The sequence below is a fragment of the Arvicola amphibius genome, chromosome 12 (assembly GCF_903992535.2).
Source record: "Arvicola amphibius chromosome 12, mArvAmp1.2, whole genome shotgun sequence".
Classification (NCBI taxonomy): Eukaryota; Metazoa; Chordata; class Mammalia; order Rodentia; family Cricetidae; genus Arvicola; species Arvicola amphibius.
In genome coordinates, this window is record NC_052058.2 from 20446143 (window position 1) to 20460679 (window position 14537).

At 37.0% G+C, this 14537-nt stretch overlaps 1 protein-coding gene across 1 annotated transcript in view; it reads left to right on the forward strand.

The window, feature by feature from the left end:
• Window positions 1-691: 691 nt before the first annotated feature.
• LOC119827054 (gamma-interferon-inducible protein 16-like) overlaps window positions 692-14537 on the forward strand; it is a 39613-nt gene continuing 25767 nt past the window's right edge. The window contains exons 1-6 of the mRNA XM_038348511.1: window positions 692-1964; window positions 3513-3634; window positions 4570-4737; window positions 6129-6545; window positions 8517-8705; window positions 13646-13721. Coding sequence (XP_038204439.1) covers window positions 1649-1964; window positions 3513-3634; window positions 4570-4737; window positions 6129-6545; window positions 8517-8705; window positions 13646-13721 — 1288 coding nt within the window. The 5' untranslated portion in view covers window positions 692-1648. The remainder of the gene's footprint in view (window positions 1965-3512; window positions 3635-4569; window positions 4738-6128; window positions 6546-8516; window positions 8706-13645; window positions 13722-14537) is intronic.

Below are 14537 nucleotides of genomic sequence, written 5' to 3' on the forward strand. Positions count from 1 at the left end.
TCCATCTCAGAAATGGTGCCAGGTATTGGTTTCAACTTATACATGCCAGAGATCAAATCAAAAAATGGACGATTAATCCCACAACACTCCTGCCACTATTGCACCGGTGACCATGTGTAGACAGACTGTTTGTTACCTCCAATAATCTACAACCAGGTAAGGTTAGTGACTATTTTGCGCATCTGGAAGGTATTGTACAGAATACCTTCCAGAATTGCAAAATCTATCCAGTAAGGATGAGGCTTCCAGGTGAGTATCAAATTGATTTGTTTGTGTTCTGTGACTCAAGAATGTGGTGTCTTCAGTAATACATTCTGGAATATAATCAAGAGCATTGTCAACAAGCTATATGTTGGGGGTATATGAGAACTGACTGGCCAATAACTTTAACAGAGAAAATTCATTCCTAGAACTGGGCATTTTGTTAACCTATGGTGTCTATTAGAAACTTGTTACTCATTATATAGTAACTTCATGTAAATTCTTGATAGATATTATATAGAACAAATGATGGATGGCAGATAGATGAATAGATAAATAGATAGAGTGTATATTATATCATATCACATATCATTATATTACATTATTTTATATTTTAGAAAATGTTACATCAGTAGGTTTCTATCTTAGCTTTTGTAAACATAATTAGTGTTAGTTATCCTCTCTATTTCTTCTACTATCCTATCCTCTCACTAATGAACCCATTTAAATTTTATCTTTTCAAAGGTTTTCTAAGCAATATAAAAGAAATTAGACATATCATAAACCTTGACAATAAGATTGTATTTTGTATATTTTGCAGCAAATGACCTCAAGATTAAAAATAAATATAAATGGGATGAGTGCAGATTATTCAAGAACTTCTTTTATATTTTAGGAGAAAGAAATATTTTTGACAAATTAAGAAAATTTTAAAAGATCTGTGGCGCATTTAAGCATGACTTTTATGTAAAAATTGTGTCTATGTACAAATAGAAACACTAAGTTAAGCCTGAAAGGATAAAAATCAAGAAACTACTGACATAATTCCATTCAATAAAATCTAGGGTGCTGCTCTGAAAAGTATGTAGACATTTGGGATATTGACAGCAATATGAACAAAAAAGGACCCAAATGCACAATCAGAGCCCAGGAGGGACAGTATGCTCATGAGGGGTGTTTGAGGGAAAGCCAAGTGGACAAGGGTCAGTGGCTCGGCATGGCCATGATACTTCAGTAGTGGTTCATCCACGTACACTGTAATAGGATGGAGCCCAGTTGCTTATAGGTCACTTTACAATGGAAACAATCAAAAACCCACCCACAGGCAGATATCCAGGGATGAACTATAGCACCAAATAAGAAAGGAAGAAGGACCCAGAATTATGACACTCATAGCACAAAACTAAATAAACATTGCAATAATTACTGATCCAACACTTGACTCCACCACAACTGCCACTGGTCTAAGTGACCTAACATGTCTAGAAAAGGGAAACTTCCTAGACTTGTTTATTAATACAGGAGTTCTATATCAGTTTTGCACAGTGACACAGATTATATTTAACTCTATTTTTCTCTCACATGCAATTATGGATATTACCTTTTGGGGTCATTCACTCACACAGAAATATCTGACTTGTAATTGCCTGTATATGTGCATAATCCTATGTCTGCTTACATCTATTTTCATCTTTTAGGGTTGTCCATAATTTTAGGGATAATGAGTGAATACAAGAGAATCATTCTTCTAAATGGATTAGAGTGTATGGAAGACAACCACTTTAGGATGATCAAGTCCATATTAAGAAAAAAACTAAATCTATCTAAAAAGATGCAAGATGATTATGACAGAATTCAGATTGCTGACCAGATGGAGGATACATTCCCAAAAGATGCAGGACTGGACGAACTGATAGATGTGTGCCAGAGCATTAAAGAACTAGAAGGTCTTGCCAAAACCCTTAAAGCAGAGAAGGCAAAAGGTAACGGGGACCAAAGAGACACTCATCCCTTCTCCACCCTCCCCATAATTTCTAGTTCCCTGCAGGGTTCAGAGCTGATATGTTGCTTTCCCAGCATATTCCTTAGAAATTACAGAGATGGAAACATTTCAGATGTCATCAAATTGGTGATTTCGAGAACTCTTACAAAAAAACTCAATACATTTCTGGTAGACATCTTTTGCTTTGTAGGTAAATAAAATAAGAATAGTTGTTGAGGTAGAATCGAGTACCTATCGTGGTAGAAAAACAAGAAAATGATAAAAGAAAACTTGAAAAAATCACTTGAAGCATTTAAATAGAGTAAATTTAATACTTGATTAACAATCTTACCCATTGATGGATATATATTCTGCTAAAAAAGTGATCTAATATTTAAGTAGAAGTACAAATATTAGAGATGTGAAGGAGTTTCTTCATATAAAAACACCAGATTTTAAAAATATTGGATATACTGGTATACAATTCTAACCTGAGAATTTAGCATAAGGAGCCTCAGTCAAGAAAACCTGCAGATTGAAAATATCCTGAGTTACATAGAATGATATATGGCCAATATGGAAGTCAAAACCCAATGTTGCTGCTTTGTTACATCAAATATCAAAACATAATTCTTTATCCTTATTTATGATTTGGAATTATCTTCTTTAGAAGGTGACCTATTAGTATTATGATAAAAGTTTCATGTTTTTAAAATAAAACTGTAGGATAAGAGGGACAGGGTTATACTAACATAAATATATGCTCCCAAAATAGAGAAGCTAAGTCCACTACAGCTGGGTTGAGCAGAAAATCCCCTGAAGTAATTCCTGTATCTGACTTCTTACCACTGAAACCCTTCTATCCAGGCAAAGCCTCTATAGCAGAAGAAAGTAAACACACAGACACAAGTACAGACGAAATAGTTCTTGAAATCATCGCTGGATACTTGATCACACTTTCCACCAAGAGCTTGCATTATTATCTGGGGGGAAAAAACCCTGTTGCTAGAATTTGGCATGCCTCCGCCCTAGCACACACCTTTAATCCAAGAGTTTGCAGCTTGAATATTTTAATAGAATTTTAAAAAGTCAAGCATAGATTAAGGGATGGAACAAGCAACCAGTTGAAAGAAAGCAAACATAAGACTATTAAGAACAAAACATCAAGAGTAACAGAAAGTCAGCATGACGGCTAGAGAGAAGCACAGGAAGTAGAGTGAAGGACATTGAGCTTGAAGGATTTTGGTTTGAGGTGGTACTGGAAACGGAATTATGGAACATCAGTGGAAAAGAAAGATCAGATGGTTGCTATCTCTGTCTCTGTGAGCTAGCAGGCTTTCACCCCAACATCCGTCTCTTAAGTTTTTATTGGTAAAATTGAACGATAATGGTTTTGTTAAAATCAACATGAAATTATTGTCTTTCTCTAAAATCATTAATGAAAAGGAAATAAAATATCCATTTTTAAAACTGAAAGAAAATAAATAATTCTGAGTGAGCTTCAACCATCTTAATCCCTGGATGTACTGTGTTTCCTTTATTCCAATAGTTCAGAAGCAAAAGAAAGGAAAAAATAAAACTGCATTGGGAAAAAGAAAGCAAGATGCACCCAGTAGTTCCCAATCTCTTTCCACTGGTAATGAATCAAACAAGAATAAACCCCCTTCAAAGGTAAAGTGGCTAATCTCCAGACAAAATGCTTCTACCCAGGTTCTTCCCCTTCTTAACCCTTTAGGAAAATTCAGCACTCTATCTATCTAGTCTAAGGCTCTATGAAAATGAAGTTCTAAGTCAACAAATTCATTGAGGTCTGTGACTCATTTTGTGGCAGATATATAGGTGTAGTATAATCCCTCAAAGATGTAAACAAAAAATCACTATGTGGCTTTTTAAAGACCATTTACTAAAATATCAGTCACTTTAGCATATGACTCTTAAACCAATTCAGCCTACATATGGAGTTTGTTATTCCACAGCTATTTTCTTATGACACCGCAGGAATAAATAGGACGAGATAAATGTAACTTTTTAACCCTTTTATAAGGCAATCCTTTATGTCTTAGGGTTTCTATTTCTTTGAAGCAAGGTCATGACTACAGCAAGCCCTATAAAAATCATTTAATGGGAGCTTGTTTATATTCAAAGGGTTAGTCCATTATTATCTAAGTAGGAAGCATGGCAGCATGCAGGCAGACATTGTTCTGGAGAGGTAGCTTAGAGTTCTACATCTCCACAGGCAGCAGTAACAGAGAGTGAGAAGGCCTGCTTGACCATCTGAAATATCAAGGCCCAACCCTCAGTGACAAACTACCTCATTCAAGCATTTAAATCTATGAGTCTATAGGGGGTAAACTTATTCAAATCACCACACTATACAATCCATCTGTTGAGACTTAGGTAAGCACAATGACACAAATATAATTAGAATCCAGTAATAAAACAAAGATTCTTATGGACTTGAATATATTATTTTTTACTTACTTCTAACAACATTGCTAAGGTCTGGAGAAGAAACTGTATAGAAAAGCACATCTTAGCATGGGCAAAGCTGGAGTTCAGTTTCCAACACACAGGAAAATCAATAAAGAAAGACATTGTTCTTTCAGAAAAAGAGAAAGATGCCCACAAAAATTGAAGATGGCAAGAAAAGGAAGCTTACCCAGGAGCAGACTCAGCTTCCAGAACCTTCAGGAAGCTACATACTGAAAGATGAAGGTTGTCTCCAGACCTCTCATAGCCCTCCACCGACACCACTGAGCAGTTCCTCCAACAAGGTAGCTCTTTCCTCTTCGCAGTGCTTGCCCCTTCCTGAAGTTTAACTGGGCTCACCACAGCCTTAGAAAAATATCTCATTGATTCCTACTTCAGAGATTTTCCTCCTATTATTAAATATCTCATTAAGTTATTTATTCATTTTTTTACAGCCTCCGTGGTATTGAAAAGGTAAATATTCATGAAATGATTTCTAAGGCTGTCAACCAACTGCTTAGGGTTCAGAAGGAAGTATAGAGGAGACAGACAGAGATGAACACTGGAATATATCAATCCCCATTGCCTACTTTCTTCTCAGACCTTTCCCACTGCTGGTAATGCAACTTCGGGAGTTATTTTCACCATTCTGTGTTCCTCTAAGCAGGTATTTCGACACATTCTGTTTCCCTGCTTTGAAGTCTTTACCCCTGTCCATTCACTAACTAAATACTGTGTAATTGTAAGGATCACTTTTCCTGAGAGTCAGAATCAGATCCCTTCTAAGCATACATTAAACTCTCCCAGACATTTCTCATCAAAGGGAACCATTTCCTGTTCTCATTTTGATGCCATCCTAATATAATTACAACCATCCTAACCATGAAAATAGTTCTCATAAAATCTCCTAATCATAAACATTTTCTAATCTTAAAATTAATGCCCCCACCTAATTACTGTTCCACTTATATTAGAAATACTTTCTGATATAAAAACACATAGTTAGAGAATCATAGTTAAACACTGCTAACAATATGGTGAAGTCTACATGTTTTCAAGTCGAATTTCAGAGAGGGCTACCACTTACAGCTGTCTCCATGGAATGGTATCTATGTTGGCCATGACTGCCAGCACACTTCCACTTTCAGTTCTACAGTGTTGGCTCCATTTCAACATGTTCTCCTGATGCTCAAATATGGAGCAGTAAACTAAGAAAGCAGGTGATCAAAGTAAAATGGTTTGAAAACTTTCTCTGGTCCCAGGATTCTCCTCCATGCCTGCTATTATGCAAAAAGAAGAACTGCTAGTCTGAATCCTTTCTGATTAACAACATCAAAAGGGCTCTTCCCGGAGCTGCCTGTCTAACCCTTTTAGTAGAAAGTTTTGATATTTTAGCCAAGGTTTTCTAACTGAAATCTTCAGAATGTTCATACATAAAGAATTGACTAGAGCATTGGGGGCTTTGAGTTCAGCCCCCATGACTAAAATAAGTATAATCCCTTTATTTACCAGGTAAAATTAGCATTAACTGGAAACACTAGGTAGGGATTTAAGTAAATGTCCATTTCTCCTTTTATCTAGGTTACAGATGGCAATCATTGTTCGGACGTTCTCCATGGTACTCAGAGAGATTGTGGAATTGTGCCTTATGATCTGTCTGAATTATGCATGTTTATCCTGTGTGTGTTTTATGTAGACACCAAGGACGGGAAACATACCAGCAGAACCTGCTAAGGAAGAGGGTTATCATCAAGAATCCAAAGAAGTGATGGTTTTGAAAGTAACAGAACCATTTACTTATGATTTGATTGATGACAAAAGGATGTTCCATGCCACAGTGGCGACTGAGAATGAATTCTTCAGAGTGAAGATTTTTGACCCAGTCCTAAAGAACAAGTTCATTCCAAATAAGATCATTGCCATATCAAATTATTTTGGCTTAAATGGGTTTCTGGAAATACATGAAGCTTCCTGTGTGTCTGATGTAGACATGAACAGAACAATGGCTATCTCAAAAACACTGAGGCAAAGAGCCAATGCGACTCCTAAAATTAGGGATCTTTTCTCGCAGGCACAGGGGACATATGTGAATGGAGAGTTTGTGGTATACAAGGTAAGCCATTGCGGTACTGTGGAATTCCTTTTGCAGTCTGGGATTTTAAGTTTTAACTTGTCACTGGAATTTGCTCAACTTATTTAGCACAGGAAGTAACTGCTCTTCGTATCAGAAAGAGATGAGCATGGTTTCCTCATTTGGGGATTGGGAGTCTCTTATCATTCTTCTCCACAAGGGAAAACCAAGAAAAATCTTTAGAAATCGATTCATCAATAACCTTTGGCATTTTTTCTACCAGGGACAATCCATTATATCCATCTTATTCAAAGACACTATTCAATTTATAGCACACTTCCAGATTCTAATTCTTTGATAGCTTCCATACCCATATTATTGGCAACTGAGTTGCGAAAAGAGCCAAACTCAAAGCCTCCATACAGTCTGAGAAGATGAGAATAAAAAACAAGAGACTATTGTGGCCCAGATTGAAGCCATGAACAACAAGCCAAGATTATTTCTTTAATGTGTTCTCATTGTAATATTCTTTACATTGTATCAAGCTCTTTTTATAGGGTGACTAATGTTTTAAACAATGAAAGGAAGAGGAGTTTTACAGTCTAGTTTAATTTCACATTTATAACTAGGCACAATGGAAGTGAGGAAATTCAACAAATCTGTGACTTTCTGGTGTTTCTTTAAGTGCCATGGTACCAATTCATTAGTATGCTTGTTAAGTGTATGATTTTATAATTTATTGTTTATGAATTATCCATGGCTTTTTAATTTATCTATGCTGTTTTTGACTGTGTTGGTGCATTCGGTTACACAATAAGTAAACTAAGTGGGGCACGAACATTAACACGAGGACTCAAAGCTGTAGATTTAACATTTGAGTGACTAGGAAGAAGTAGAGTGAACAAGGTGTGCACTGAGCAAATGTGATCCATTTAAAAAGGAGGTGTGTGTGTGTGTGTGTGTGTGTGGTGTGTGTGGTGTGTGTGTGTGTGTGTGTGTGTGTGTGTGTGGTGTGTGTGTGATGCGTGGGTGTAACAGTCCTGTGTCTCATCGTCTGATTGTTAGTTTCTATTTGCATGTCTGTACATTTGTGTCACATACTATTTCTTATTTCTGTTAGTGTGTTCCTTTTGTTTCATTCTTGTTGAATTTCGTCTTTATTCACATGTTTGTTTTCTTAAGAGAGAGACAAAGAAGCTGTGGAATTGGAAGGGTAGTAACGTGAGGATGGTCTAGGAGGAATAGGGAAGGGAAAATTATGATCAGATTATGTTACATGAAAATGAGTTTATTTTCAATAAAAATTGAAATAAATTAAATTTAAAAGACTTATACTAGTGTTTCTCAGACTGACAATGGCCACAAGAAGCCTTTCTTCTCAGGCCTCCTGGAGATACCTAAGAAACCTGCAATGGTAACTAAAGGGTTCTTGCTTTTTATTTTTGTTTTCATTTTCTGTCCCTTAAAAATCTGATATTCTTTTATGTTACCACAGTACTTAGAAATATACTCATTTTTCCCCTTAAAACACCAAGCAGAAGAAATCATCAAGTAGGTGAAACATAAGAGTGGCTTCCAAGGGTTGCAGTAGTGACCTAATCATTAAGGCTAGGCTCACAAGGCTTCAAGAGGGAGTTCAAAGAAAAGACTTGTTCACTAAAACATCTTAAACTCTCTTATTCCTGAAAACCTTTTTTCAGTTATTTATTTTGTCTGTGAAGGATGGGAAGAAACACAAAAACTTTTAAAGTAGTGTGGAAGTCAGGAGAGAAGCTCCACAAATGAATTCTCTCTTTCTACCATGAATCCTGCTCATTGGGCCCAGGTAATCAGGCTTGCCAGCAAGTCCCCTACCCCACTGAGCCATCTCCCTGGCCCTTGTGCCTGTGATTCTAAACCTAAAAGCCATCCTTGCCTTAGCAAGGACAGGTTTATGATGACACTCTTTATTCCTCATAGAGGTGACAAGCTTTGACACATTTCCTAAAAGATGAATGTTAACTGGCTTTTCAGAAAACTGAGAGGAATCCCTTCATTTACTATGGAATTGAAGATGATACAGGGAACATGGAAGTGGTGGTCTATGGGAGACTGACCAGTATAAAGTGTGAGCCAGGCCAAAAACTTCGACTCGTCTGTTTTGAATTGTCATCAAGCAAAGATACATGGCAACTGAAGTCTGTAAGACACAGTAACATGCAGGTGTGTGCTCTGGAATTTAATATTATTAAGAATCATTCATATATATGATTTCATAAATACATATATATAGTATACTTAACTGTTCGCATTACATAGACAATCCAACAGAAATAAAAATTAAACTTTTCATGTTTAATAATAAAGTTCTTTCCACTACCTTTTAAGTAAATAATTTTAAATTATAATAAAGAAAAAATTCAAAAACTCAAAAGTTGTTATATGTTTAGCTAATGATAAAAAGTATTTCATTTATCAAAACAGAGAGATAATTTGATAGGACTCAGGTAATTAAGATGTTTGTTTCAAATTATGACTCTTTGATTTTTCAAAATGAGCAAAGACTAAAACACAAAGAGCCTTGGAGCCTTCATGTATAATATTCAAATACTATCTGTTACAGAGCATGATGAACAGAAATCATAAGTTTCCAAGGATGCCCTTGGCAAGTCAGACCACAATGTGCTAAAATCCACAATCCTTGTCATACTTACACATTGTGTGGGATTCATTTTACACTTCTAAAAAGGTCATTATAAGCACTTGAACAGAAGAAATGGAAGGGATTACATGTTCCTTCACATAGAAACGCTGTTACAGCACCATGATTCCCAGACCACCAACCAAGTTTTCAAACCTTTCTCCCATGGCAGCTGCAACAGCAAAGTCCTTTCTCCCTCCTCCCAACCTGCCTGTTCAATGAGATTCTGCAACTCAATCTCTACCTAAGGGATAACAGCTCCTTCTTCTTCTCTGGAGCTCTGTGTCATACCCGGGCCTTCCACCTGTGCTCAAGGCTGTAGGAGTGACTAGCTATTCTCATAGTCCCAAGAAGGGAAGAAAGTTGACTCCAAGGACAGAGAGGCATTTAAAGAGATAGATGAGTGAGAAATGGGACATGACCCATAGGGACATGTCAGTATGATGTACAGAGTGTTTGGAGCCATTTGAATTTCACTTGATCTGACCTCATCATCTTCTTCTTTAAGGTCGTCAATGTCAGAAAGAAAGTCCCTCAAGCCTGATTCATATCAGAAAACCTGGATAGCAAAGATACTGGTTATGGAGATAAGATCCAAGTCCAGAAAATACATGTATACATGAACTGTTGCAATACCATATCTATGAAAGCCAGCTCCTTTTTTATGGTTTTCCAAGACAGGATTTCTCTGTTTTGTCCTTGCTGTCCTGGAAATCACTTTGTAGACCAGGCTGGCCTTGAACTCAGAGATCTACCTGTCAGCCTTCTGAGTGCTGGGATTAAAGGTCTGCGCTGCCACCATCAGAACTGTTCTTAATTCTAGGAAGTGGTACTTTTTCATATTCTTTATAAACTTTTGTATGATCTAAGTTCCATATTTTTATCAATAACTTTTATACTTGTTTATCTGTAAGTTATACATATAAAACTTATATATAAACCACATTTTCAATAAAGCAGTGCTTCCTTGGGAATATCTGTCAGTCATTTGAGAATTGCTGTCAAATGAAAAGTATAGAATATATGCTTCACATGTGATGTTAAGGACAAAGCATTTCAAAGAACAAGTAGACCACATCTGCCCTAGATAAACCAAGGCATTAATAGACACAGAAGATTGAATTCAGCCTTGAGTGCCGTTTCCAAAGCTAGTCTGCTGAGGACAGGACAAGTCTTCAGGTCCTTTTTGTTCAACAAATTTGAGTGTTTCATAGAGTTTAATTATTTGAGCAAAGAATCCACAAAAGTGAGGTGTTTTATGAGTGGGGAATATTATTTGCAACAGTACGGAATCTCAACTCAAATTCTAGAATGAAATTATGTCACTGGAAACCTTGAGATAAAAATGACGAAGCCCTGTGGTAAAGGAACTAAGAAATTAGTCACAATTCCCAGAGAGGCCTTTCTGGAGTATTGTTTACTTCTTTTACTGCTGTGAAAATGGATTAACTGCTGCAGGAGCTCATTCTGCTCCTTCAGCCAATAGCCTTTAAGATACCAGCCCACTTGGGAGTGGTCTTTTTGTTTTAAAAAGCAGCAGTAGCCCAGCTCTTCCTCTCTTGCTTCTGGCTCCTAGCCTCAGTTCCTGATCTTGCAGAGGGCTGTTGTCTAGGACAGTGATCTCTAAGTTTCCCCCTTAAATAAATAACCCTTTTATTAATTAGAATTCCAAACTGGTGTGTGATTGTTTTGTGACTTACTTCTACATACCCATGTGAATTTGGAAATCCATGTCTTATTTCCCAATCTAATATCATGGAAATTTGGGTTTAATGGGGATGGGGTGTTAGTTCATGGTCACTTCCCATCAATAGATCAATGCAACTTGAAAATCATATGTGGAAGGAAATTCTATTGTTGGTTTTGTTATTTTTCTTTTTCTTTTATTATTTCCTTTGTTTTCGGTTTGTTCTCCCAGCACATGAGGATGAGACAGGCTAGCATGGCAAACACCTTAGTCACTTGAGACTTCACTTTTCTTGTTTGATAACCGCAGTTGCATTTTCCAGCCTGAGACCATTATCTGCATCTCCTGTGTACACACATTTTGCTATCAATATACCTGAAACCTATTGACCACATGGATACCCACATACATCAATATATATATATATATATATATATATATATATATATATGTGTGTGTGTGTGTGTGTGTGTGTGTGTGTATACATATATATATATATATATATATGTTGGAAATAATGAAAATGATTACTGCCCTTAGAAATAGCTACATATATTATTTATATTCAAATATTTCATAAAATCTTTTTGATACCAAGAAAAACAATCTAATCCAGGCTAGACTAGTTCTGATACATGTACACCAAGACAAACTGTGTCCTCACAAGGACCTTTCATGACGAATATCATGCTACCACCTTCCTCCTATATATAATTGTGTGTATATAATCAAATGAAATACTTTGTGGAAAGGACATGCACAGGAAGTAATGCCTACCTAATCTAAGCCTGTCAGTTGAAATGAAGATTCACCTGTGTCATACCCCACAGCACCCCAACTCCTTCTCTTGAACATCATGAAAGTGGCTCCAAACAAAAACTGGGGCCCTGAACACCTTTCCTCATGTGACCACTGTTGCTCTTCACGCATCTTCCTGTCCGCTCTATACTGTCACTGTGCTTTGAGAAAAGTATCTAGGCTTCTTTATAATTTGTATGAGCCTTTACATAAATCTTCGAATTAAAGGGCAAGATTTTGGAAACATTTAGCTTAGATTCTGACCACCACCATATAATGTAACAAAGATACAAGAAGAAACCACACCAAATGCTGAAAGTTATTTCTTGAATTCCCAAACTTGCAGATCTGTATTTCATTTACCTTCCTTATATAACACTTTATCAGTAGTTTCCTGACACACCAAAGAACAGAGAGAAGAAAATGATGACTTTCCATAAAATAATTTCCATAAAAGAAAGAGACAGGGAATTGGATCTTATATAGACCTAAAGTTTCAATTTGTATAATCCACAAGTGCTATGCAACAAAGATGAGGGTAACAGTAGCAAATCCACCTACACAAAGTAGACTGGAACCATTCTCTGACTGTTTTGTATGAAAATTTTCCTCAGAAGGTGTAAACAAGTATCTATTCACCACAGACCAAAGATCAGATCCAAATAAGTTCAATTTGTTGAACCCGTAGGATTTATTTCTATTGTGTTTCTTATAGGAATATTGATGAAGTGTTACTTATAGAAGAAGAAATGACTCCAAGATTGCTATGCCACCAATTCTTCCCAAAATGATTATCAGCTCACAACAGCCAAAAATCTGGAGCACCCTTGACAGACTGTAGACAGTACAACACTTTGGAGAGTGTCCTTTTCAGGTAGTTCAGGTGGTCTGAGCCCCTTCTGTAGAACTTGGTTGATCTCTACTTTTTCCACATAATATGTTTGGAAAAAGCTTATCTGAGCATGCCTAGCAACATCCTGGATATTCTTGAGGAAGGAGGACAGAATTATATCTTGTCTCATGGTTTCCTTAAACCCCTAAGTGGTTTATTTCTTGGCCTTAATGATTTTGCTTGCAGGATGTGAGTGTCCACCCATTATTAAAATATTCTGCTATTCTGAATCCTTTTGTTAACTCCCTGTGTTTTTATCAATCTTTCCTCTATGAGGAAAGATTTTTTGATTTTTGATTTCTTTTTGCAGGAAGATGCTATTAATTCCTGAGATGCAGATGTAGGAACTGCAGGGGCCCACAGTGACTCCATTTCTCTCTAGACTCATGGACAGAGAGGTAAATCTTGTCAAGGCCAAATAACAGGATTTTTGACTAAGATTGTGCTTACTAGATGTGTTGAGTATTAAGGAGTTTATTATGATTGTGTGTTCCTTGTATCATTGGTAAGGAAGTCTTTTGCACTCCCCTTTTGCTTGGGGTATTAAGGACTATGATTAATAAACTTGGGGTTTTTCAGTATTCAGTGAGAGGTCTCCTAATTCTATCTTCTGTCTTTTGACTTTTTCTCAATCCTTAATGTACTTTCAGGCACATTTGAACAAGTCGCTCAACTAGACAAGGAACAAGCTTGGTGACTGCACAATTGGTAACTTATTACCATTTTTTTGGGCTCTCCTATTTAACTGTAACTTCCTTGGGAAATAAAAAAACAACTGTCAGTCACACAGCCAGTCAGATGACCCTTATATCAACTCTGACTGTTTAGAACAATGTACAGATACCCTGAGAAAGCTGCAATTTTTGCCCATGGCTTTCCTCTCAAAGATGCAGTTTCAGTGATGCTTTTTCAAATGCTTTTTATGTCTTTACTTCTTGTGCTATAAAACTTGAGGAATCCACATGATCTGGGAATCTTTTCTATCTAGGCTAGAGCCAGAGCACTTCCTCAAAACCTAATAGAAATACTAACATGATTGGTGCAAATAGAAAATGTTTCTTGTATGTGATACATTCTGTATCTAGTCTACAGAAATTCTTCTCTGCTATCAGCAAACAGCTCAACATCACTGTGTGAACTTGGAGAAACTGTCCTCTCAAGGTTAGTCTTAATATAGGACTCCTATGCCGTTTTTATTGTTATTTTTTGGCAGTGAAGGACAAGCTGGTAACATGAAAAAAGGATCACCCATTCAGTCATTTCTCCTGGTCTTGCTTCATCCCTTTGTGATTCTCTAAAACGCAAGGTACCCACCTCTCTCTCTACAAGGGACGTCAGAGCCACCAAATTTGACAGGAAACCATGTTGCCCACCTGCTTACCTGTGCCCTCTTTTGTCTCCTCCATTCTGTTCTCTCCAGAGTACTCTTAGAGCATCTGCTGCCTTCTTACTTCAGCCCCTTCACATAAGCCACCTCCATCCATATAAGACTCACTGATTTCCATGGCCATAGCCAAGGTAACTCTGGTTATTTCTCTGCTCTTATTCCTAGAGCTGGACTCTAAGACCTGTTTATCAGAACTATGGAGCCAGCCCTTCCCTTTCTACCTCCCAGTGTTTCTGAACCTGTGGGTTACAACCCCTTTGGGGCTTGAACAACCCTTTCACAGGGTCATGTAAGATCATCTGCATTATGATATAACTGTAGAAAATTACAGTTATGAAGTAGTAATGAAAATAATTTTATTAATGGGGTCACCACATGAGGATGTATTAAAGGGGTGCAGCATTAGAAAGGTTGAGAATAAGTGTGCTATCCTAATACCAAGATCACCACTGCACCAATCTGGGACTTCTTAGAATCTGAATCCAGAACTCAAACTAGAGCTTGAGATCTGAGAGTAGTTGAAGTTTTAACAGTAACACCCAGACTGACCCCAGGAGTGAAATCTAAGCATTATTTTCCTGGTCTAACCT